At 43.8% G+C, this 23,813-nt stretch overlaps 1 protein-coding gene across 1 annotated transcript; it reads right to left on the bottom strand.

The window, feature by feature from the left end:
* Window positions 1-566: 566 nt before the first annotated feature.
* Window positions 567-23,538, bottom strand: LOC129702642 (superoxide dismutase [Cu-Zn]-like). Its single transcript, XM_055644498.1, has 5 exons — window positions 23,388-23,538; window positions 16,665-16,758; window positions 15,384-15,453; window positions 3,848-3,965; window positions 567-841 (listed from the first exon to the last, which is right to left on the bottom strand). The coding sequence occupies exons 1-5, from the start codon at window positions 23,472-23,474 to the stop codon at window positions 728-730; spliced, it is 483 nt and encodes a 160-aa protein (XP_055500473.1). The 5' UTR covers window positions 23,475-23,538; the 3' UTR covers window positions 567-727.
* Window positions 23,539-23,813: the final 275 nt, after the last annotated feature.

Genomic DNA, 23,813 nt, shown 5'->3' with positions numbered 1-23,813 from the left:
TAATAGTAGTGGTATGGTGATGCTCCATTTGTAAGAACAAAATTTCACTGTGTGTTTGTTTTTCAAATTAGAGAGTAATAAACCTTGTAATTGTATTTCACAAAAGGCAGTATATTCAGCCAAGATGCTGAATATATTTAATGAGGAGATAAATAGATTTCTAGACACAAAAAGCATTAAAGAGAAAAAACAAGGATTTGGTATAGAGATAGATTCTCGGCTATAAACATAATGAATGACAGAGTAGACTCGAGGAGCTGAATGGCTTACAACTGCTTCTAATACTGAAAAATGTTAAACCAGTTCTGCTGCATTTCTGGATCTCATGCCCAGATCTCACCACACTTTTCAACATACTCTCATTTACTGGGGTAAATAGTGATGGATAATTATTTAAATTTTATTAAAGACTGTTGGCCAATTATATGTTCAAGTAAATCTTACGTTTTACTCTTTTAATCAAAGTTGACCATTATGTGATGGTATATGGATTATGCAAAAAATAATTAAATTTGTATTAATATGTATGTTTGAGTGCTTGAAACTAAAATAATGCACAATTCAGGCAATGCATTTTATAGTGCTGAAAGATTTGCAATATGAATGACATCTTTATAAAGACCAGTTTCTGAAATTTAATGCAAATTTGAGCGAATTGTATAATTACATGGAACAGCTTGTTTAATTTTATTATTCAGTTAATACTTGTTGAATTTATATGCCTGGTTCATTTTTTGTTAGCTATTCCAATTATACCCCAAGCTAAACCTTTTCCAGCATTTCCTCCCATGACGCTTCCTTCGTCTCCACCTTTACCCAGGTCATCTTCCTTTTCAGTAACCTTCAAGAAAGTAAAAGAGTCACTGATCATATCTGCAATTAGTAAAACAAACATTTTCAAACAATTACTAGTTAAAATAATCTCATCACTTTTAATTTACTTTTTTTCAATTTACCAATAAGAGTTTAAAATAAAATTAATTCACTTATATACAAAATACATTTTCAAATTTTCTGACGTTCTGGCATGTTAGTCATGATTTCATGTTACCTACACATATAACAAGATAAAGGAGGAAACTGGAATTACATATTTGGCAGGAACAACAAAATTTCCAGAATGGGGCAATAAATCATTTAAGTGTCCCTGGTGCACTGAATGAAAGATCCTTTGATGGAGGTCACACACTTTGTGCACATTCAGAGTAGTCACATTTTCTCTTGGTAAACAGCTTGCTCTTCATGTGGAGGCTTGAGCACTATATGTGCAATTTAGCACCTCCAGAGTCTTCAAGAAGTCCTAGATCAATGAGCTCCAAGTACATGCTGAGCCTGATATTTTCTGAACAAATGGAAGAGGAAAAATATTCTCTTAATCAAGAGATTCTAGTACTGTGTTTCAACATGTCATTTGGAAAACATCCACAAAATAATTTGGCATGACCAAGAAGCAAAGAAATACAGGGCCACTTTTGATATTCACCTCGGGCCACTTATCCCAATGTTAACTGGCAGCTCTCGTCTGTATGTCTGGATACATTAAGCCATTTAGCAAGCAAATATCAACCAACACGTGCACACCTGTTCTACACCCAGCTGTTCAAGATTAATTTCTCCTCGACAATATACAATATTAAATAATAAACTTTAAGACAAGAGGACAATAAATATTTTAGCCTGCTCATGTAAATGCTTGTAAGCCATTTGCCTTTGAAAATGGAGTTAGATAATCTTCAGAGTAAGATTCAATGTTATAAGTATGTTTCAGTACCAGCATAACTGAGAATATTGCCTGTGGAGAGCAACTGAATAGTGAAAAAGATCATGGGAGCTACAACTGCCCAATGAAGTCCGTGAAAAATGAGTGTTTTAGTACAAAGAAAGTACAGTGCATGTAATGGCCCTTCAGCCCACAATGTCTGTGCCAAGAATAACTCTGATCTGCCTGCACATAATCCATATCCCTCCATTCCCTGCATATCCATGTGCCAATCCAAAAATCAAATGCCACTATCGTATCTGTCTCCACAACCACCTCCGGCAATACGTTCCAGGCACTTACCACCCTCTATGTAAAAAATTTGCCCGGCACATCCTTTGGTCTTTGCCACTCTCATCTTAAAGATATATCATCTAGTGATTGACATTTCCACCTTAGAAAAGGTTCAGACTATTTACCTTATCTATGCATCCCAGAATATTGTATACTTTTATCACGCCTCCCCTCGACCTCCGGTATTACAGAAAGAACATTACAATCTGTCCAACCCCTCCATGTAGATAATAACCCCTAATCTAGGCATCATTCTGATCAACCTCCTCTGCACCCTTTCCAAATTAACCACATCCTTCCTGTAATGGGGCAACTGAACTGCACACAGTATTCCAAGTGGGGCCTACCAAAGTCCTGTGAAGCTGCATCATGAATTCCTGACTGTTTGATTCAATGTCCTGACCAATGGCCTTCTTTATCACTCTATCTGCTTGTGTGGTCTGTTTAAGGGCATTATGGACTTGGGCTCCAAGATCCCCCTGTCCATCATTGGTTTAGACTTTAGAGATACATTGTGGAGACAGGCCCTTGGCCCGCCAAGTCTGTGCCGATCAACAATCACCACGGACACTAACACTATCCTAAGCATTAGGGACAATTTACAATTTTACCGAAGCTAATTAACTTATAGAAACATAGCCGAAATCAGGAGTGGGCCATTCCCCACCGGACATGGCTGATCATCCAACTCAGTATCCCGTACCTGCCTCTCCATACCCCCTGATCCCTTTAGCCACAAGGGCCACATCTAACTCCCTCTTAAATATAGCCAATGAACTGTTCTCAACTACCCTCTGTGGCAGAGAGTTCCAGAGATTCACCACTCTCTGTGTGAAAAAAGTTCTTCAATCTCGGTTTTAAAGGATTTCCCCCTTATCCTTAAGCTGTGACCCCTTGTCCTGGACGTCCTAACATCGGGAACAATCTTCCTGCATCTAGCCTGTCCAACCCCTTAAGAATTTTCAACCTGTGGGAGAAATCCGGAGCACCTGGAGAAAACCCACGTGGTCACAGGAAGGATGTACAAACTCCGTACAGACAGCATCGTCAGGATCAACCCCGGGTTTCTGGTGGGTAAGGCAGCAGCTCTATCGCTGTTTCACTGTGCTGCCCAAATCTAATTCTGTTAAAGGTCATGCCATTAATTGTACATTTTCCTTTTACATTTGACCTCCCAAAGATGCAACACCTCATGCCTGTTCAGATTAAACTCTGTCTGCCATTTCTTTGCCCATTTTAGTAGCTGATCTATCCCACTATCAACTTTGACAGCCGTCCTCACAATCTGCGACCCCAGCAATGTTGGTGTCATCTGCAAACATACTAACACATCTGTAATGATTTTAACTAATAGCATGGATCTCCTGGTTGGATTATTTAGTCAGAGGGTGGTGAATCTGTGGAATTCTTTGCCACAGAGGCTGTGGAGGCAAAGTCAGCGGATATCTTTAAGGCAGAGATAGATAGTTTATTGATTAGTAGGTCAGAGGTTATGGGGAGATGGCTGGGGAATTGGGTTAGGAGGGAGTGATAGATCAGCCATGATTGAATGGCAGAGTAGACTTGATGGACCGAATGGCCTATTTCTACTACTATCACATGATCTGATCCTATGGATGGACCTAACATTATTTTCAGAGCATGAAAATGAATGGGTCAAAATTCAACCCCCCCCCCCCCCAATTAGGCATTCTTCCTTCAACCACTTACTTTTAGTTTCATTAAAGGTTATATCAGTAAACTTAAAGTTGCTTTATTAGGTTTTTGTTTTTATTTGAACAATACAGTATTTACCACCAAAGTACGTCCAATTATTGAATAATTTCCAGCCAATCGGAGGAGTCGATCGTGCATTTCAAACTTTGCAATTCCTTCAGCATTAGCTTCAATGTTACCCAGGTCACCAACATGTCTACAATCAATTAGAGATGGTAAACATGTTTAATTATTACAATGATACAACCAATAAACTGCCAGCACATTCCCAATATAGTATATTTAAAATAAAGAAATACGTGATTTGTAGATAAATGCAAGTATTCCGCTAACTTTGGGAGACAGGGGATTCCAGATGATAGACAGCAACTGAGAGGTGGGAGAGGGAGGATACAAAGCATGGTAACCCATTTGTAGCTCTCTACCAGAGCAACTCTGCAGTTTGACCCAGCAACCCTTACTTCTCTGCAGATATGCATTTTTTCTCCATGTATATATTGAATTCCTTTTATAGTGACAGTTTTTACAACGTCTCAAGAATTTAGTCCTCAATAGTCACTAATGTGCTGACTATCGGTCAGAAGGTAATCTTACGCATTCTACGAGCTCTTCACAAGACATTCAATGCTGTCGAAAGATATGTATTCCAGAAACAGCCTCTTGATTGACAGTTTATTTATTATAGTAGTACAAACAGTAAAATCACTCTGAAAACTTCTTCTAGTATAAGTACATATATAGTGCAATCCAGCATATATACGTTTCAATCATACTCGTGATCATGTCGTGATCATGCTCGTGTTCATGGTTGAAAACTATATCCTCCCATAGTCTTCGCCGAATTAAACTAAAACATCTGGGCGTCAGCGCCAGAATCCTCTAGCCAAAAACAAGCCTCAGACTACGTATAAATCCCATACTTACATGCAGATAAAATTAAAGGGAACTGGTTATAATTATAAAATATTGAGTTAAGCCCAAATGGCTACTACATACTGGCCCCTAATTGTTCTGAGTATATAACGAGGCAATTACTAATAGACATTAAAAAAGGAGCTATAACAGCTTAACATATAACAAAAAACAAAAAAAACATGCATTACATATCCGCATTCAGACTTCTTTAACGATTCTTCCATCATCTTCGCCTTCTAGAAGCAAGCATAACTTGGTTATTGGTTTTATTAAAACATTATTCTTAGTCTGGTCATACTGAACACACAGTCGTAGCTATCCCTTGAGGTTGAGGATGATGGTCTACGTTCTGTTGTTTTTATGGATCCTCAGGTGGCTTTGTAGAAGTTTTGTGTTGCTCACAGATCGAAGACGCCTGTGCGTGTGTTTACCGTGTACTTAATGTTGCACTCCAAGAAGCACACGGCCCTTCACAGATCAATCAACTAATTCCAATGGCAAGGGAACCAAGACGATTGGAGCTGATAGATCTGTTACAGCCTTCATCTGCCTTCACAGCCGTTGAGTTCAAGATAACTTTGTCCACCTGGTCCGCCGTTGAGGTCTGGTAGGTTGGATCGTTAGCACCAAACCCTTAACGTCAGGCATGATACCCAGTATATAGTCCAAAACTCAAAAGTCCAAAGTTTTTACAGCATGAAACGTCTTCCTCCATGTCCGATCACTTCATGGATATGTCGTAACAGTAATGTTGATATGTGAAAGTACTTCGAGAGAGTAATAGGATGCTTAGCCTCTTCAGGCATTGCCAGTCTATTCAGGCATCCTCCAACTCTCAGAAGTCCTTCATCCAATACCGGATCCAGCAAATTGCAATAACCTTGTTTTATGCTTCAAGAAACCGAGCCACCACATTCACCAGCTTCTTCCATGATGAAAAGTGGGTAATTAAGTAATTTGTGTGTTTGATGAATCTTTAGTAATAACGTTCACTGTGATGTTTTGTTTAATTACCGGATCATTAGCAGAGATTTCAAATCCCACCTCATGCTTTGGCCATTCTCTGTCTGCCTTACTTATTGCTTAAGAACTCTCCGCTGTTAGTCCTCTAGAAGCTTCATCCGGAGGATTTTCTTTAGGGTGGGTTGGTGGGTTGGTTGGTTATAATTTATTTGCCACGCAACTAGGGTCGGTGGTATTTGGGTTGTCAGCAGCGGTACAATAATAAAGAACACACAACCACAATAAAAATGCAACACAAACATCCACCACAGCATTCATCACTGTGGTGGAAGGCACAGAACTTGGCCAGACCTCCTCCATTTCCCCCCGTGGTCGGGACCTCCACCCTCTGCAGCCGTTGCTGCGGGCGTCCAGATGGTAAGGGACAAAGTCAAAGTCAACGTAAGTCCAGGATCGGCTCTTCCCCACCGGAGACCGCGGCTTCAGGCTGGTGTAGGCCGCAGGCCGGCGGTCGAAGATTTAAGGTTCCCGTCGCGCTGCAGCCAGAAGCACCGCAGACCGCAGGGCCGGTGGTCGAAGCTCCCCTCCAGGGGTGATGGTAAATCCATGCCGGACCCGTGGTAGAAGTTGGCCGCGGGCCTGGCAGTGATGGCTCCTTCTTCTTCCCCCGGGTCCCCCACAAGTGATCCCGGGCTGTAGACGCCGCGCCAGCTGGAGCTGTGCAGGCCGCGGCTTCAGGCTGCCGGCTGCCCCGGGCCAGTGAAACGGAGCGCTTCCCTCCAGCGAGCCCCAGCGAGGGCTCACCCGCTCCACGCCGAGAGTCCACGCTGCGCCCGCCGCTGAAGCCCCGGGCACATCTCCGGGAAAGGCCGCGCCGATCCTTGCTGTTAGGCCACGGGGGAGGCGACCTGGAAAAAGTCGCCTCTCCATGGAGGAGGCGGCCAAAACGGTTTCCCCCTTACCCCCCCACACCACCCCCCACACAAAACACACGAGAAACATCAAAAACATACTTTAAAACATACTAAAAAAAAATAAAAAAAGTTGAAAAAACTAACACGCTGCTGCCACTGCAGCAGTTAGTAGCTCCCAATACAAAAAAGATTCTGTTTGCTACAAATGTCAAGAAATGTTTGTTCTCATTGTTGGAGTATTTAAGCAACATAGTACAGGTGCACAACCTTTTATCCGGTGTTCCAGAAACCGAAAAGCTCCGAAAACCGGCCATTTTTTCCAGATGTCGTCTGCGCACCAAAGCTCGCGTTTGGCGCCAAACCTGACCCAAAACGACCCACGGTCAACCCAGGTCTGTACTACTGTAGCGGCTGCCTCCTCCCTGGAGACCGGGAGACGCTTAAACATCTGTAAATCATTGCTTAAATGTTAGTCAGTTAGTTTGGAGGGCTTTTATGTGAAGGGGGGTGAAGGGGTAAACTTTAATTCTTAGTCCCCTACCTGGTCGGAGAGGCGGGGAGCGGTCAATGCCTTACCGGGTCGCCGTGCAGTAAGCTCCGCAGCGCTGTGGCCGGTGGGGCTGCGGGCGGCGCCAGTTGTAGCTCCGACCCCGGCAACTCTACCCCTGGCTGCGAGGCGCTCCAAATCCAGCGCGGCCCGCGGCCGGACGTCCCAGCTCCGTGAATGTCGGGAGTCGGCAGCGTCGCAGCGCAATGCCTTTACCGGGTCGCCGTGCGGCAAGCTCCGGAGCGCTGTGGCCGCCGACACACAACATCGCGGAGCGTCGCTGGATTTGGAGCCGCGCAGCCAGGGGTAAAGTTGCCGGGGTCGGAGCTACAACCGGCGCCGCCCGCGGCCGGTGGTGCCCCCAGCTCCGCGGCTCCAAATCCAGCGACGCTCCGCGAATGTTGGAAGAAAAAGGCATTGCCCGCTCCCCGCTAGTATCCCAGCGCTGCGATGCCGCCGACTCCCGACATTCGCGGAGCTGGGACGTCCGGCCGCGGGCCGCTGGATTTGGAGCGCCTCGCAGCCAGGGGTAGAGTTGCCGGGGTCGGAGCTACAACCGGCGCCGCCCGCGGCCGGACGGAGCCCCCAGCTCCGCGATGTTGGGAGTCGCCGACCAGGTAGGTAGGGGACTAAGAATTAAAGTTTCCCCCTTCACCCCTACACCACCACCACCACATAAAATCCCTCCAAACTAACTGACTAACATTTATGCAATGATTCTCCCGGTCTCCGGGGAGGAGGCAGCTGCTCCAGACTTTTCAAACCGCCCGCGCTACCTACCTAATCTACGCTAAAAATCTTCCATTCTGAAATCCGAAAAAGTCCGAAATCCGACAAGTGTCTGGTCCCAAGGCTTTCGGATAAAAGGTTGTGCACCTGTACTATCAGTCCAGAAGATAGATTGTTCCAGTTGAAGCTGCAGTTCTTTATGCAGTATTATGTCAACTTTCACAGCTAAGACTGCGGCAGTAAGTTCCATTCTGGGTATTGTCATTTGCTTCAATGATGTGACTCTGGCCTTTTCCATTAAGAATGCAACATGTACTTCAGTGTCATCATTTTCCAGTCTTAGAAATGAAACAGTACCAAAGCCACTTTCACACGCATCTGAAAAGTGATGCAGCTGCGCACATTTGATTTGACCAAAGTCTGTAAACTTCATACACTGGTCCACTTTAAACTCCGCGATATTGTCAAGATCCGTTAACCATTCTGTCCATCACTGAGAAGAGATTTGATTTATACTTTCATCCCATCCCAGTTTTTTCTTACAGAGATCCTGCAAAATTAACCTGGCTGGCAGTGTAAATGGTGCAAGAAATCCCAAAGGGTCGTAAATGGAACCAATCACCAATGTCCCGTCTTGTACATTGTCGCTCTTGAATCGAGATTCTGAACTCGAACACATCTGATTCAACACACCTGTGCAGTCCCAGTGCTCTTTCCATTGGCAGGTCGACTTTGTCCAAATCCAATTCCCTAGTCTTCTTGGCTCTGTTATCTGGTGGAATGGTTTCCAATACAACATGGCTGTTGCTGATCCACTTGAAGAGCATGAATCCTCCCCCTTGGCAAAGGGAAGTCAGATGTTTTACCATTTGAATTGCTTCCTGCTCCATATACATGGAATTTAAACAATCATCTACATAGAAATTGTTCTTCACAGTATTTGTCACTTCTTCTGGAAAGTGAGCTTTATTTTCCTTGGCAGTCTTTCTTAATGTGAAATTTGCACAACTAGGCGATGACACTGCTCCAAAGAGATGTACCATCATCTGGTATTCAACAAGATCTTGTTGTGCACCACCAGCTGGCCATCACAGGAATCGTAAGTAGTCAATATGCTTTTCTGATACATTGACTTGATGAAACATTGCTTTAATATCAACCATCAAAGCAATTGGTTCTTGCCTCAATTTAATAATAACTCCAATGAGTGAGTTGGTAAGGTCTGGACCTTGCAGTAGTTGACAGTTAAGTGATGTTCCTTTGAAGACTGCAGCACACAAAGACCACCCTCAGGGTCCCTTTCATGGAGTGATACACCCCATGGTGGGGAATATATCAAAGCTCTCCAACACTTCGATTTAACTGGTTTGTTGGTACCTTTCGGTATAATCTTTGTCAATCATGTACTTTAGGAAAGACGTATATTCCTCATGAAATTTCATATTCTTGCCAACCTTGCCTTTCAGATTTTGGGTGCATTGTTCTGCCATGCGATGATTATTTGGCAGACTAACGCTTTCTTGCTTGAAAGGTAAGTCTAGACAGTAGTGTCCTTCTATCATATTTACTGAGTGGTTCATAATATCCCAACATTTTTATTTTTCTCTGGACATTTCTTCCGATTCCTTACCGGTACTTTCACTGAAGTCATGATTGTATTGCTTGATTAACAGCTCTTCTAACTTAACAGTAGATATTTGATTAACAGCAGCAGCAGGGTGGTTCTTCTGGTTCCTGCTTTCGTTGTTCCTTCTCAAGGAGCCGTGGATAACCCATCCGAGTAGGGTTCTCACAGCGAATGGTCCGTCCCCTTTATTGTCTATTATCCCCTTGACTGCTGATAATCTCTTTAGGTTCCAATGCCTTTGAAGCAATTGTTCCAATAAGTAGGTCAATACCATAACTTATTTTAGGTATTTTGACATCCTTCAAGTAAGGCCATCCTTTCAAGTCCTCTTGAATTTGATGAGAAACAGGCTTGGTCTCATGTGTAAACACCTCAGTTATTCGTATAAAATTTTCTTCATTCAGGCTAGATATTTCCATACGTGTAATGTGATGACTAACGCACTCTTTCTTCCATTCATGCCACGTAATAGAATCTTAACCTTTTCTCCTGTGATGTTCATCCTTCTCATCAAGCTTTCTGTGCAAAAGGTAGTTGAGCTCCCATGATTCAAAGATGCATGTTTACAACGCTGTATTTGGCTTGCTGTTCCTTACCTGTATGATGGAGAAAATACAGGTTTCTACCCCGGCCCCAATATGCGCATTTATCCGAAGTGAAGTAACAGCATAATTCGTCGCTGGCTTCGCCTGCTGTTCTATTTTTTCCGGCTTCTTTTCCGTCTTCTTCTGTTCAGTGTGAAGTAATCCAGGATGATCCTGTATAATTATCGCAAGTTATAGGACTCTTGCAGTCTTTAACCACGTGTCCTTGCTTCAAACATCCAAAACAGATTCCCTTCTCCTTTAAGAAATCCATCTTTTCTTTATATTCCTTCTTCTTGAATTTTAGACACAACTTTATGGGATGACCAGCTCTATCACACCACAAACAAAACCCTTGTGGCTTAATAGTAGATGTATCTCCTTTTGTTTCTTCAGGTATTACAGCGGTAGCAAACCTAATTCCCTTAGGTCCTGGTCTTCCTCTTGTTTTAGTAAAGGTAGAACCTTTGACAGTTGCTGATTTAGGATCTTGAAAATCCCCATGACGTAGACTTGGCATAAATCGCACTTCCCTTTCTATGAAATTCACCAGATCAGGAAACATGGTTTCTCGCTTCTCATCTTCCCGTACCTGGCCTGCCTTGTCCCTCCACTTCCCTCGAAGCCTAAAGGGCAGTTTATGAATAAGTCTTCATAGTATTAACTACATTCATTTCTTCCATATGGTTGAGTTTGCTCATCAACAACCTCTAAGAAACATCGCAAACTCGAGCAATGCCTCCACATCTTCCGCCTTGATAACTGACCAGGCAAAGGCCTTCTTCATGTATGCATTAGCAATCTTCTGTTCGTTACCGAAATATTCTCAGAGCCCTTGCTCATTGACAGCCTTCCTTTTCAGGCAAGTGCAGACAACTAGTAACAAGCTGCCTTGCACACCCGCCTGTGTTTTGTTCAAGAAAGTTTAAGTGATCTCCCGGATCAAAGTTTTCATTTCCACTCATTCCCGAAACCATTTTATGAAAGTTTCATAATGCAAAGGATCACCATCATATGTAGGAATTTCTTTTGTAGGTAAGGTGGAAAGGATATTTTGTTGAGCAACAAGCTCGCTGATTTTCGTTTGATTTTGCACCAATTCAAATAATTCACTTCGAGATCCCTGGTTGGGAACAAATGAATGATAATCAGGCATCTGTGAATGTTGCTGTTTTGGGTAAGCTTCGTCACGAGCACCATGGCTAGTTATCCGTCCCTGGCTGGGAACAAATAAATGATCATTTGGCATCTGCCGGTTGGCTTGCTTAAGCCTGCATATCAGGCCCCCGAATGGGATGCTGAAATGAAGTTTTGTTAAGCGCCCACCCCCTGGCTTCTAGCTCTGGGCCACGAAGCCAGAGTGGCTCTGATTGTGGGTACGATTTAGGTGTTGCTTCCTTTCCTGTTAAGGAACCTTTCTTCTGAGATACACTTGAGCCATATCTTGATCCCCGACTCTCCAATGCCTTTTTCTTCATTGCGGCTACTTCCAACTTCATGGCCATTTCCAGCCGTTCCTTCTTTTTCTCTTCAGCTTCTCTCTTAAACTGCCTTTTCTGCTCCTCAATCTCATGTTTTCTTTCCAAGGCGGCAGTTTCTATCGAGAGGGTGAAGTCTCGACGGGCTGCAGGGAGAACACGCTTCGGAAGACCGTGGGAGTGCGGTCAGCGGGCAGAAGTCCGTTTCACCATCGCGGTCGCCGACAGCACAGCCAGCGACTTCGGGCTCGGTGCCCATGGAGAGCACTGTGGCTACCCCGCAGGTCGGGAAGGCCAAGTGCAAGTCCAACAGGCCGGTTGACTCGGATGAGTCCGGCCGGGAGGGTTCGCCTCCTCCAGTGGGGAGCGTTGTCGGAAGCCTTTCCCGCATGCAGCATCTTATGGAGAAGATGCTCCAACATGATATGCTCCTTGGTCGGGAGTCATATCAGAGCGGGTCTCGGGGGCCCACAGCAGCGCCTGGTGCAGGGCTGCATTGTCTCCCCATCCGAGGATGGGAGTGTAGACCACCAGTCCTGGGCGGACTCGCATTGCACTGAGATGCGGGGGGGAACGTTCGATACTTGACCCGCGAGAAGCGGAGGTGCCAACTATGGTCTCCAAGTTCGCAATGCGGTCGCTGGTTGGGGAGCCGCTGGACGAAGAGCTGGCGGCCAGCATTAATTACCTCGCTTCCCACCAGCTTCAAGAGCAGGTGATGATGGAGACAGCCATGAGGTACCACTCTCCCAGCAACTGCACCTCCCTTAAGGTACCAGCGGTGAACAGTTCCATCTGGAGCTACATTGGTGGTGGCATCAAGGCCCAAGAGGTCAAATTACAAAGAATGCTGAATCTGCTGGCGTCGAGGTTGACAGCATTCGCCAGGTCTGTGGACAGCAGCGCATTATCTGAGGCTCAACGGGACGCAATGGCATTGTTGTTCAATGCACACTTTGAAATTAATTGCTTTCGCAAGAATGCCATTCGTCGTGTTCTCAACCCCAAGTTTGCGGGGTTGTGCAAGTCCAGTAATGTGCAGCCGCCAAATTTACTGTTTGGAGAAGACCTGTCCAGTCAGGTGAAGGACCTCGATGATCAGTCGAAGGCTGTGGGGCTAATTCGCGTTCCACCAGCAAGCAGACAGTCGTCATTTCGACGCCAGCACCCCTATGCCTCGACCAACAATAGACCAACTGCGGGAACCACCTCCAGCTCAAGGACCGAAAGAACCGGCTGGCAGTCTTTTTTAGGAAATGGCCCAAACCGGCTGACATCCAAGATGCGCAGCTGATGCAACCCAGCACCTCAAATCCCCAAACATCGGGGAAGGATAGCCAAGTCTATCTTTCTTGGCTAACAACCTAACCTTCAGCCTCCAAAACGCAGGTAAATTTTCGTGCCTTATTTCTGGGTAAAAAATAGCGTCTTCATTGCTGGGAAATATGGTAATTGGCTTGGTATCAGTGAAAAATGTGCGTAGGATAGTGTTAATATGTGGGGATCGCTGGTCAGTGCGGACTCGATGGGCCAAAGGGGTGGTTTCTACGCTGTATCTCTAAACTAAACTAAAAGTATCCACTAGGTGGCATTCTGCAACATGTGTACAAGGACAGCTGGATCCCTTTGTGTGCTTATGTTTGACCTTCAAATGCTTTAAAAAAGCTGCTTCTCAAAATTATGCAAAGTGGATAACTTAACATTTTCATTATTATATTGCACTTGATATGTTCTTGCTCCCTGACTTAGAGACTGCAATATTCCCTTAAGCCTCTTTTATATCCTATTTCTTCCTACAATCCCACTTAGTTTCATATTGTCAGAAAACAGTATAGCATACAGCTCCATTTTCCAACTGACAATACAGTTTATGAGTCCCCATGCACCAATCCCTGCAGTAGACATTAGTCACAGAGCGCCAACTGGAAAAAGATTTATTCTCACCTTTTTTTGATTGAGGAACAATTCTCAATACATATCAGTTTATTATCCCCTACTTCACTTGATCGAACTCTGTGCACCATCCTCCAATATTCTGAAATAGTAAGAGTACCAGCAAGGAGGACAATTGAAAAGTGACAGAGACATGGACAAACAGTCCATACAGAGGCATGGACATAGTCCTTGTAACATATATTATTTGATTTTATCTTGGAAAAAGCAGAATACAAAGATTGGAGCAGAGATCCCTAATTTAATTTCAAGTGGGACCTGCATGGAGGATAGAAGACCCCTCACTAGAAGACTCCAAGGATATCCATAATTGAATATTAGAAAAGACATCTAAAGCACAAAGAAACACTTGGGTATTGCCTGCTGCTGTGAATATCCTTTGTCCTGGATGTAATGTCCCACATGTATGTATTCATACTTAGCGATAATGGAGCGTCAAGATTCTCAACCCCAGACTTGCATTAGAAATAATAATAACAGGTAACAAGTACAATCTGCTTGTCCTGTATGTATAGGTAGCAGAGCTTTAGGGAAGGCTAAGTAATTGGTAAGAAAAGTGCAAAATAAAGTATTGAATATCACGTTAAGAGAATCATGAGTAGCAACTTAGGGTAAATTTATGAGTTATTATGGTTTTCAATTCACGTTTCAATGTACTTGGTTTACTTTAGGGATACAGTGTGGAAACAGGCTCTTTGGCCCATTAACACTATCCCACACATAGTAAGGATGTTTTACAATTATACCAAGCCAATTAACCTTCAAATCCAGTATATCTTTGAAGTGTGGGAGGAAACCGGAGAGTTTGGAGAAAACCCACGCAGGTCAAGGGGAGAACGTACAAACTCTGTACAGATAAACGCCCATAGTCAGAATCGAACCTATGATTCTGGTGCTGCAAGGCAGCAACTCTACCGCTACACCACTGTGCCGCCATCTTGCTTTTTCTAATACAATTGTCATGGTGCTTGCAGTGGCTGACTAAGATAGACCTTAGTTTACATTGTATTTCCTGGTGTAGGTGCAACTAGGGGCCAGCATTTGTATGCTGATGACCAAAATATTGAGAAACAACTACATTGCCATTTACTCTTTTTCTTAAATTTAGCAGCCCTTCGTCCCACTCATGGGAGATAAGGACGGTAAGTGCTCCTTGTTAACAGAATGAGCACAATGGTGCATGATTATGGAGGAAGTGTAGTTCTAATGTAAATGACCAAAAGGCCCAAGGGATAGTAATTTCATGTGTCCTACCATGCAGACAAAGATACTTGCAAACCTGAGCAGATTATGCATGAGTGGAATACAGCATGTTAGTCAATAGTCAATAGTCTATTTAATTGTCATTTGGACCCCTGGAGGTCCAAATGAAATGCCGTTTCTGCAGCCATACATTACACACAAATAGACCCCAGACACAACATAATTACATTTTACATAAACATCCATCACATAGCTGTGATGGAAGGCCAAAAAAACTTATCTCTCCACTGCACTCCCCCCCCCCCCCCCCCCCCCCCCCCCCCCGATGTCAGAGTCAAAGTCAAAGCCCCCGGCTGGCGATGGCGATTGTCCCGCGGCCATTAAAGCCACGCCGGGTGGTGCGAGGTCGCACACCGGGTCTTGGTGTTGGAGCCCCCAGCGTGCGCTCGCAGAGTCCGCGGCCATTCCAAGCCGCGCGGTGATGTAGGCCCCGCTCCAGGAGCTGTTCAACCCCGCAACTCGGGCGGGAGAAGTCGCCGTTGCAGGAGCCCCGAAAAGCGGTCTCCTTCCAGGGATCCGCGGGCTCCCGGTGCCGCCGTCCGCAGACCCGCAGTAGCAGCAGCAGCAGCAGCAGCAGCAGCAGCGCTCCTCCAGTGACTTATTGTGACTCACAGTGCTCATTATTAACACAGATAGCTCACCTCTCATCATCTTGTGGTCCACCGTGTTTTTTGTCACAGGGATTATAATGCGCTCCTGAACTGTCAGTGCCTGAAAGAATTTGTACAAGAATGACTTTGCATTAAGTTTTACAGTGCAGAAATATCTACTTTGTAGTTCTTGTCTCAGGTCAAAAATTCACTTTTACCACTTCGGTCTCTAAATTTGCCTGACCACAAGTGAGGCAGTAACATGGATCAAGAAGGTAGTTGTAACACTGTAAGCTGAATGTAGCATAGTAAGGGATATAGCCTGTCCTTCACAACTTGGACCACGAGAAAGCTATTTTGCCCATCAGGGTAAGAGACATCGCCCCTGAGGCAGAAAGGATCTGAGAGCAAGGGTCCTTGGAGGCAGCAATGACAAAGGTAAAGCTATGAAAAAAGTTCCACTGAGAGAATTTTAGTAGCACATGAGTTCATTGAAAAGTAGAACAACAAAGGTAATAACCTCTGAATTTTTACTACTAACCACTAGAAAACTGGCGTATAATCAGGGAAATTAGTGCATGGTTCAAAGTTTGGTGTGAAAGAAGTAGACTTCAATTTGTGATACACTGGCATTAGCCTTGGAGAAGCAGAGGGTGTTCCATTGGGCCAGACTATATCAAATTCATGTTGAGACCAAAGTGCTATTGAGTTGAATGACCAAAGAAGTAGATAAGGCTTTAAACCAAACAAGGATTAGGAGAGTTCAAGCGGAGAAAAAATTAGAATGCTGCACAATAAGCAATGGAGGAAAAGGATTGGGTTAAGGATAGTCACATTTTGTGGGGAAGGCACAGAATATACTGAGAAATGTAGTAACAAACAGGATCCAAGTAAGAAAAACAAACAGTAATGACAAGTAGGGCTACAATATAAAGAGATGGTAAAATGTTAATTTAAAAAAGCCAAATAAAATGAAAAAGGTGATGTATCTGAATGAATTAATGGATACATCATTTCCATTATGGAGGCACAGCTGAATCTCCAACGATATTTGATATTTAGAGAGGGACAAGGAAAAAGGAAGAGATGAGTGTTGCATTGTTAGTAAAAGATGAAAACCAATCCATAATGAGAAAAGATATTGGCTCAGATGATTGAACAGCACCAAACGGCTGAAAACATTGGTCAGGGAACATGGTCCAAAAACTTGAACAACCTTTAACCAATGAAAATTTAATTGCTGAGATTTAATTGCTGTATTAACATATTGGTGTGTACAGGCTAAAAATAATAATTACTTTTTGCAAATATGATACCATGGCCAATACATACCAGTGCTAACATTTCCCGATGATGAAACATAAAGACCATGTTTTCCTGGTTTCAGTCCCTCAATGTTCCCCTTTATGAGCACTTCTTCAGTTTCCTATAAAAGATTTTAACGTTCAAGTAATTAAATGCAATTCTTCAACTTTTAATGGAAACTGCTACTTGGGGGTGACATTACCTGTGTCATCTCTCCAGACATGGTGTACGGCTTCCACTCTCCCAAACTTCCTTTCTATAAATGGCCATTGAAGCACCCACAATGTCTTCTTATTCATTACTATGAGGTTTCTTTGATGTACCTGTCCTGCTGCACCCCTCACCACCACCCTGCCCCCACAAACGATCTATCCTAACCTGTTCTCATATTTTTGGTACTCTCAGGAGCATCAGCATCCAGTTAAATGTTGAGAACTCGGAAATCTAACCACTATCCTCCCTCAATTCATCCAGATGGTTAAACTGATTGTTCCGATTGCTCGGAATAGGTGTACTGTAATTTGCTCCAATTTAGCAGTAAAGAAACCCAATTATTGTTTTCTATTCTTGCCACAAAATACATTCTTAACCGCCAATTCTATCCATCCATTGTTAGGGTCAGAGTAGCAAAGTTGGATGCTAGGAACGTGGGGCACTAACCAAAACAACAAAAAGCTTACAGATGTAATCAGCATCTCAGTATCCTTCAAATTGTTTTAATATTACTGCCTACCCAGCTTGAACGCAATAAAAGTTCATGCTAAATGCACAAATCCCATTCCTAGTAGCATCAAGTAATATCTGCAAAGGTTCCAGATCTTTATAGGGGTTTTGTTTTCCTGGTCAGTGGGAATAATAGTGGCCAAAATAGAAAACCTTGTATAGGTTCCAAACATTCATAATGTCCAAATTCTAAGTTCTCATAATAATAATAATAATAATCTTATTTATATAGCACATTTTTAGTCAACTTGCATTGACCCCAAAGTGCTTCACATAATTACATTACATTTTACACACAGGCAAAGGTGGGTGAAGTGCCTTGCCCCAAGGACACAACGACAGTATGCACTCCAAGCGGGATTCGAACCGGCTACCTTCTGGTCGCCAGCCGAACACTTAGCCCATTGCGCCATCTGTCGTCCCAGGAAAGATAGGAAATATGTCAAAGGAGAGGGTTATAGAAGAATATGGATTATGGATATATTAGTGTTGCCTTGAAAAATCATTAATAGAATCCGGCTATCTGAACAATATTAAGTAAGATTTGACAATACTAGGTAAAAGTAATGTAAGTGCAAACAATATTAAGCATCAAACTTGCAGTCAAATTGTGGAGATGAGCAAAAGTCAGTAATAATGGGATCTTCAATTTCCAAATATAGATTTGTTGAGGAATACTATTAGAGTGAATGAAGAAGATGTGTTTCTGAAGTGTGTTCAGGAGAATGTTATTGAATGTGAAGTAGCATTGCTAGACTTTATTCTGGAAAATGAGTCGGGCCAAAAGATGTAAGAATCAAGAGGGGAACAGCTAGAAAATATTTATGATATAAGGTTTCAAATATCTATGAAGAAGGATAGAATCCACATCTAAGTCAAATCAATCAATTAGTGATAGGCCAATTTCAATCAGATGAGATCCACACCAGTAAACAGGTATCAAAGGGTTGTAAGAACTGTTAACAAACAATTGCAGGCCATGAAAGTGAAGATGTTACAGCTAACAGTCACATGAACAAATGTGGACTGCTCAGTGAAATCCAGCAAGGAAAATGCTGTAAGCAAACCCTCAAAAAAAGACTTTTTGAGGAAGTAATCCAAAGTGTTTATGATGTATGTGCTATTAAGTTATATATGGAGCTGGCCAACGTTGACTGGAAAGAGACCCTAGCAGGGATGGCAGTGGAACAACAAAGGAAGGTATTTCTGGGAATAATACAGAAGGTGCAGGATCCGTTCATTCCAAAGAGGAAGATTCTAAGGGGAGTAAGAGGCGATCATGGCTGACAAGGGAAGTCAAGGACAGTATAAAAATAAAAGAGGTGTATAACATAGCAAAGATGAGCAGGAAGCAAGAGGATTATTAAACTTTTAAAGAGCAACAGAAGATAACTGAAAAGGCAATACGTGGAGAAAAGATGAGGTACGAAGGTAAGATAGCCAAGAATATAAAGGAGGATAGTAAAAGCTACTTTAGGTATGTGAAGAGGAAAAAAAGTTAAAACAAAGGTGGGTCCCTTGAAGACAGAAACAGGTGAATTTATTATGGGGAACAAGGAAGTGGCAGACGAGTTGAACGGGTATTTGGATCTGTCTTCACTAAGGAAGACACAAACAATCTTTCAGATGTATTAGTGGCCAGAGGACCTAGGGTGACGGAGGAACTGAAGAAAATTCACATTAGGCATGAAATGGTTTGGGTTGACTGATGGGACTGAAGGCTGATAAATCCCCAGGGCCTGCATTCCAGTTCTAGAAGTGGACGCATTGGTGATCATTTTCTAATGTTCTATAGATTCAGGATCAGTTCCAAGAAAGGAGAAGGGAGAGAGAAACCAGGGAATTATAGACCAGTTAGCATGACATCGGCGATGGGGAAGATGCTGGACTCAATTATAAAAGATGAAATAGCAGCAGTATGGATAGCAGTAACAGGATCAGTCCGAGTCAACATGGATTTACGAAGGGGAAATCATGCTTGACTAATCTTCTGGAATTTTTTGAGGATGTAACTGGGAAAATGGACAAGGAAGACAATAGACAATAGGTGCAGGAGTAGGCCATTCGGCCCCGAGCCAGCACAGTCATTCACTGTGATCATGGCTAATCATCCACAATCAGTACCCCGTTCCTGACTTCACCCCATATCCCTTGACTCCACTACCTTTAAGAGCTCTATCCAACTCTCTCTTGAAAGCATCCAGAGAATTGCCTTCTGAGGTAGAGAATTCCACAGATTCACAACTCTCTGGGTGAAAATCTCCATTCTAAATGGCCTACCCCTTATTCTCAAACTGTGGCCCCTGGTTCTGGACTCCCCCTACATTGGGAGCATGTTACATGCTTCCAATGTGTCCAATCCATTAATAATCTTATATGTTTCAATAAGATCCTCTCTCATTCTTCTAAATTCCATTGTATAATAATAAACTTTATTACGGCCTCGAGGTCCAGACTATACAAGCCCAGTCCCTCCATTCTTTCAACATTTGAGTCCTGCCATGCAGGGAATTAACCTTGTGAACCTGGACATACAGTGTAGTGTACTTGGACTTTCAGAAAACCTTTGATAGGTTCCCACATAGGCGATTAGTGGGCAAAATTAGAGCACATGGTATTGGGGGGTAGGGTACGTGGATAGCAAATTGGTTCGCAAACAGGAAACAAAGAGTAGGGATAACGGGTTTCTTTCAGAATGGCAGGCATTGACTAGTGGAGTACCGCAAGGTTCGGTGCTGGGACCGCAGCTATTTACAAAATACCTTAATGATTTAGATGAGTGCAGCGTAGGTTCACAAAGTTAATTTCGGGGATGGCGGGACAGTCATATGTTGAAAGAATGGAGCAACTGGGCTTGTATATACTGGAATTTAGATGAGAGGGGATCTTATTGAAACATAAGAAAAATCAGAGATTGGACATGCTAGAGACAGGAAACATGTTCCGATGTTGGAGGAGTCCAGAACCAGAGGCCACAGTTTAAGGATAAGGGGTAGGCCATTTAGGATGGAGATGAGGAAAAACCTTTTCACCCAGAGTTGTGAATCTGTGGAATTCAAAAGGCAGTGGAGGCCAATTCTCTGGATGCTGTCAAGAGAGTTAGATAGAGCTCTTAAAGATAGCGGAGTCAAGGGATATGGGGAGAAGGCAGGAACAGGGTACGGATTGTGGATGATCAGCCATGATCACAGTGAATGGCGGTGCTGGCTCAAAGGGCTGAATGGCCTACTCCTGCACCTATTGTCTATCGTCTATTGTTTACCAAAAGGCATTTGATAACATAGAGACATACAGCATGGAAACAGGCCTTCGGCCCAACATGCCCATGCTTACTTATGCACCCTAAGTAAGCCTATACCCACCGACCTCTGAGTAAAATAGATATTATATGACAAAAATTGACTAAAGGAACCAAGAATTGTGAAAGATTTTTTAGACTTGCACATGGATATTGAAGTTCCCCGGTGGTAAAAGGACCATTGTCTTTCCCAATATTTGTGTCACTACAATAGAGCTGCTACTCACAGCGCCAGAGACCTTGGTTTGATTCTGACTATGGGTGTTGTCTGTGTGCAGTTTGTACGGTTTCCCTGTGACCGTGTGTGTTTTCTCCATGTGTTCCAGTTACCTCCCATATTCCAAAGGCGTAGAAGGGTTTCGGCCCGAAACGTTGCCTATTTCCTTCGCTCCATAGATGCTGCTGTACCCTCTGAGTTTCTCCAGCATTTTTGTGTACCTTCCAAAGACGTGATGGTTTGTAGGTTAATTGGCTTCAGTAAATTGCGCCCACGTGTGTACGAAGCAAAAGTGGGATAAGGTAGAGCTGGTGTATGGTGACTGATGGTTGGCATGGCCACGATGGTCTGAAAGGTCTATCTGCATGCTGTTCTTCTCACTTGTCTCAAACATTGATTTGGACATGTGTACAGGACTTTATTTTCACAAAACCTGGAGGGTATGAACAGATTTTAAGCAGATAAAAACTGGCTGGCAGAATGGATAAATAAGTGCCATATGAAACCTATTGCTTTAAAATATATATTATATTTTAGAAGAATAAACAATATAAATTGGAGGGCACAATTCTAAATGTGGTACAAAAACAGAAAAATCTGGGAGTGCTAGTGCACATATTAACGTCCCTGTACCAGTGGCAGGGCTGATTGAGAAAGTGATTAAAAGCATATGGCATCTCTGGAGGAAAGGTTTTGGGCCGAGACCCTTCTTCAGACTGAGTGAGTGGAAAAAGGAACGAGATATAGAAAGGTGATATAGATATAGAACAAATGAATGAAAGTATGCAAAAAGTAATAATGATCAAGGAAAGATGGAGTCCACAATGTTGGCTGTGGGTTCAGTGATAATGAGTTATACAGTGAAACCCAACAAGACGACAGTGAAACTAGTACGAAGACTAAGATGGGGGAGGGACGGAGAGAGAGGGGATGCAAGGCTTACTTGAAGTTAGAGAAATTAATAGTCATACCACTGGGTTGTAAGCTGCCCAAGTGAAATATGAGATGCTGTTCCTTCAATTTGCATTGGGCCTCACTGATAATGGAGGAGGCCCAGGACAGAAAGGTCAGTATGGGAATGTGAGTTCAAGTGTTTGGCAACCGGGAGATCACGTAGGCCAAGGTAGACTGAGCGATGTGTTCAGCGAAACGTTCGCCCAGTCTGCACTTAGTCTCGCCAATATATGAGTCCACACCTGGAACAGCGGATACAGTAGATGAGGTGGGTTTCCTGGACAGTCGAGGGAAGAGGTATAGGGACATTTTTTTTAATTAAACGAGGCATGGTGCAATGCAGCTAAAACTGGAGTATCCTGTCCAGCTGTAGGAGCCCACTTCAGAAAGATGCAAGGCATTGCTGGCGACATATAAGACGATTATTTAAATGGTTTAAGGGACAACAGATACTTTGATAGAATGGATAAATTGAAGGTGTTCTCTCCTGAATGAAGATCCTCGATGGTGACATTTAAAATCATGAATGATCTCGTTAACAGTATTGGGAAACATGTGTCCACTGGCCATGAACTTCGTGACATAGAATGAACTGGGGTTTGGTACAGGGACGTGATCCACCCCCACCCCGCATGTTGAGTGAAGTAAGCTGGAAATTCGCTGCTGCAGCGGATGTGGAGGGAGATTGACTCAGCAGTCAAAAGGCGGGTAACCTGAAGGGAAACAAATAACGGATTACAGCGAGCAGCCGGGGCAACGAGAGTGGCTGGGTAGCTTTTGCATCGAGCCACAACCTTGGCACGCCCAATTGTCGTCTTTCATGCTACAACCGTTACCGGATTATTGAATCAGTTAGAAACATCGTGAATGACCAAATTTTGGGCCATTGTGCATTTAAGGCTTTGAAGTAAAAGTTGCAGATGTCGTCATGTCGGTACTCCTAGCGCTGAGATCAGCTAGCTAAGTCCTTGCGGGAAACAATCTTCCGAGCGGTTGTCTGGCTCATGACGAGGTGTCGAAGAACTTGGTTCCTGGCAGATACCCTAACACCACCATCAGGCCTCAGTTAAATACTCGACGGACGGCGGCTCATATCAATTGCCGCGGGCATTTCGCCACAAAACTGATTTCAACAGAGTTCAATCGGCGACGGTGAAGCCAAAGCCTAAGCGCAACCCTGCGACAGACAGCACAAGTAGCCGTCCACACCCGTGGACACCGTCGGGGGGACGGCCGTGCTAACGGGGCCCAGTTGACGGGACCGTTAGCTCAGGAAAAAATCCCGCGCTCTAATGACTCTACTCAAAATGATATTTATATGGTGATTGTAATCATTCATCTATGATAGAGGTTGCCTGGTTCACTTTTTCATTTAAGCTCCTAGAAACTAACAAGTGCCATTGCACAAATGGAAATGGTTCGTAATTTAATGTTTATGGCGATTCAGACGAAGGGACGTTAACGGTTTTTTAAAAATCCAGTTCGCATGTCAACAGCCCGTACACCGCTCACACACGGAGCCGTGGACGAAACCCGCTGGAGTGAATTCGATGCTTACATCCCACTCAAAGGTGACGATCCCTTGAATGGCGCTGTCTTCGTTCACTTCCTCGCCTCTCATGAAACAGGTGCCCGTCGCGATCATGGTTGAACCGGCTGCGCCCACCCGCAGCCACCGCACCACAGATACTGAACGCCGCGCGCTGGGAGAGTGTGTGGGGGGAGCGCCAGCACCACGTCAGCGAACCCCAAGCCGCGGCTACCATGGTTACAGGTGGTACTTGGAAACAGTAAAAATGGCTCGGATATATATTAATGAAGATAAGACACAAAATGCTGGAGTAACTCAGCGGGTCAGGCAGCGTCTCTGGGGAGAAGGAATGGGTGACCCTTCTTCAGACTGAGAGTCAAGGGGAAAGGAGAGGTGTAGACGGTGATGTAGAGAGATATAGAACAAATGAATGAAAGTTACGCGAAAAAAAAA

The sequence above is a fragment of the Leucoraja erinacea genome, chromosome 13, assembly GCF_028641065.1.
Source record: "Leucoraja erinacea ecotype New England chromosome 13, Leri_hhj_1, whole genome shotgun sequence".
Lineage (NCBI taxonomy): Eukaryota > Metazoa > Chordata > Chondrichthyes > Rajiformes > Rajidae > Leucoraja > Leucoraja erinaceus.
Note: the sequence above shows the minus strand (reverse complement) of the source record. Positions and strands in the feature narration are given on the sequence as shown.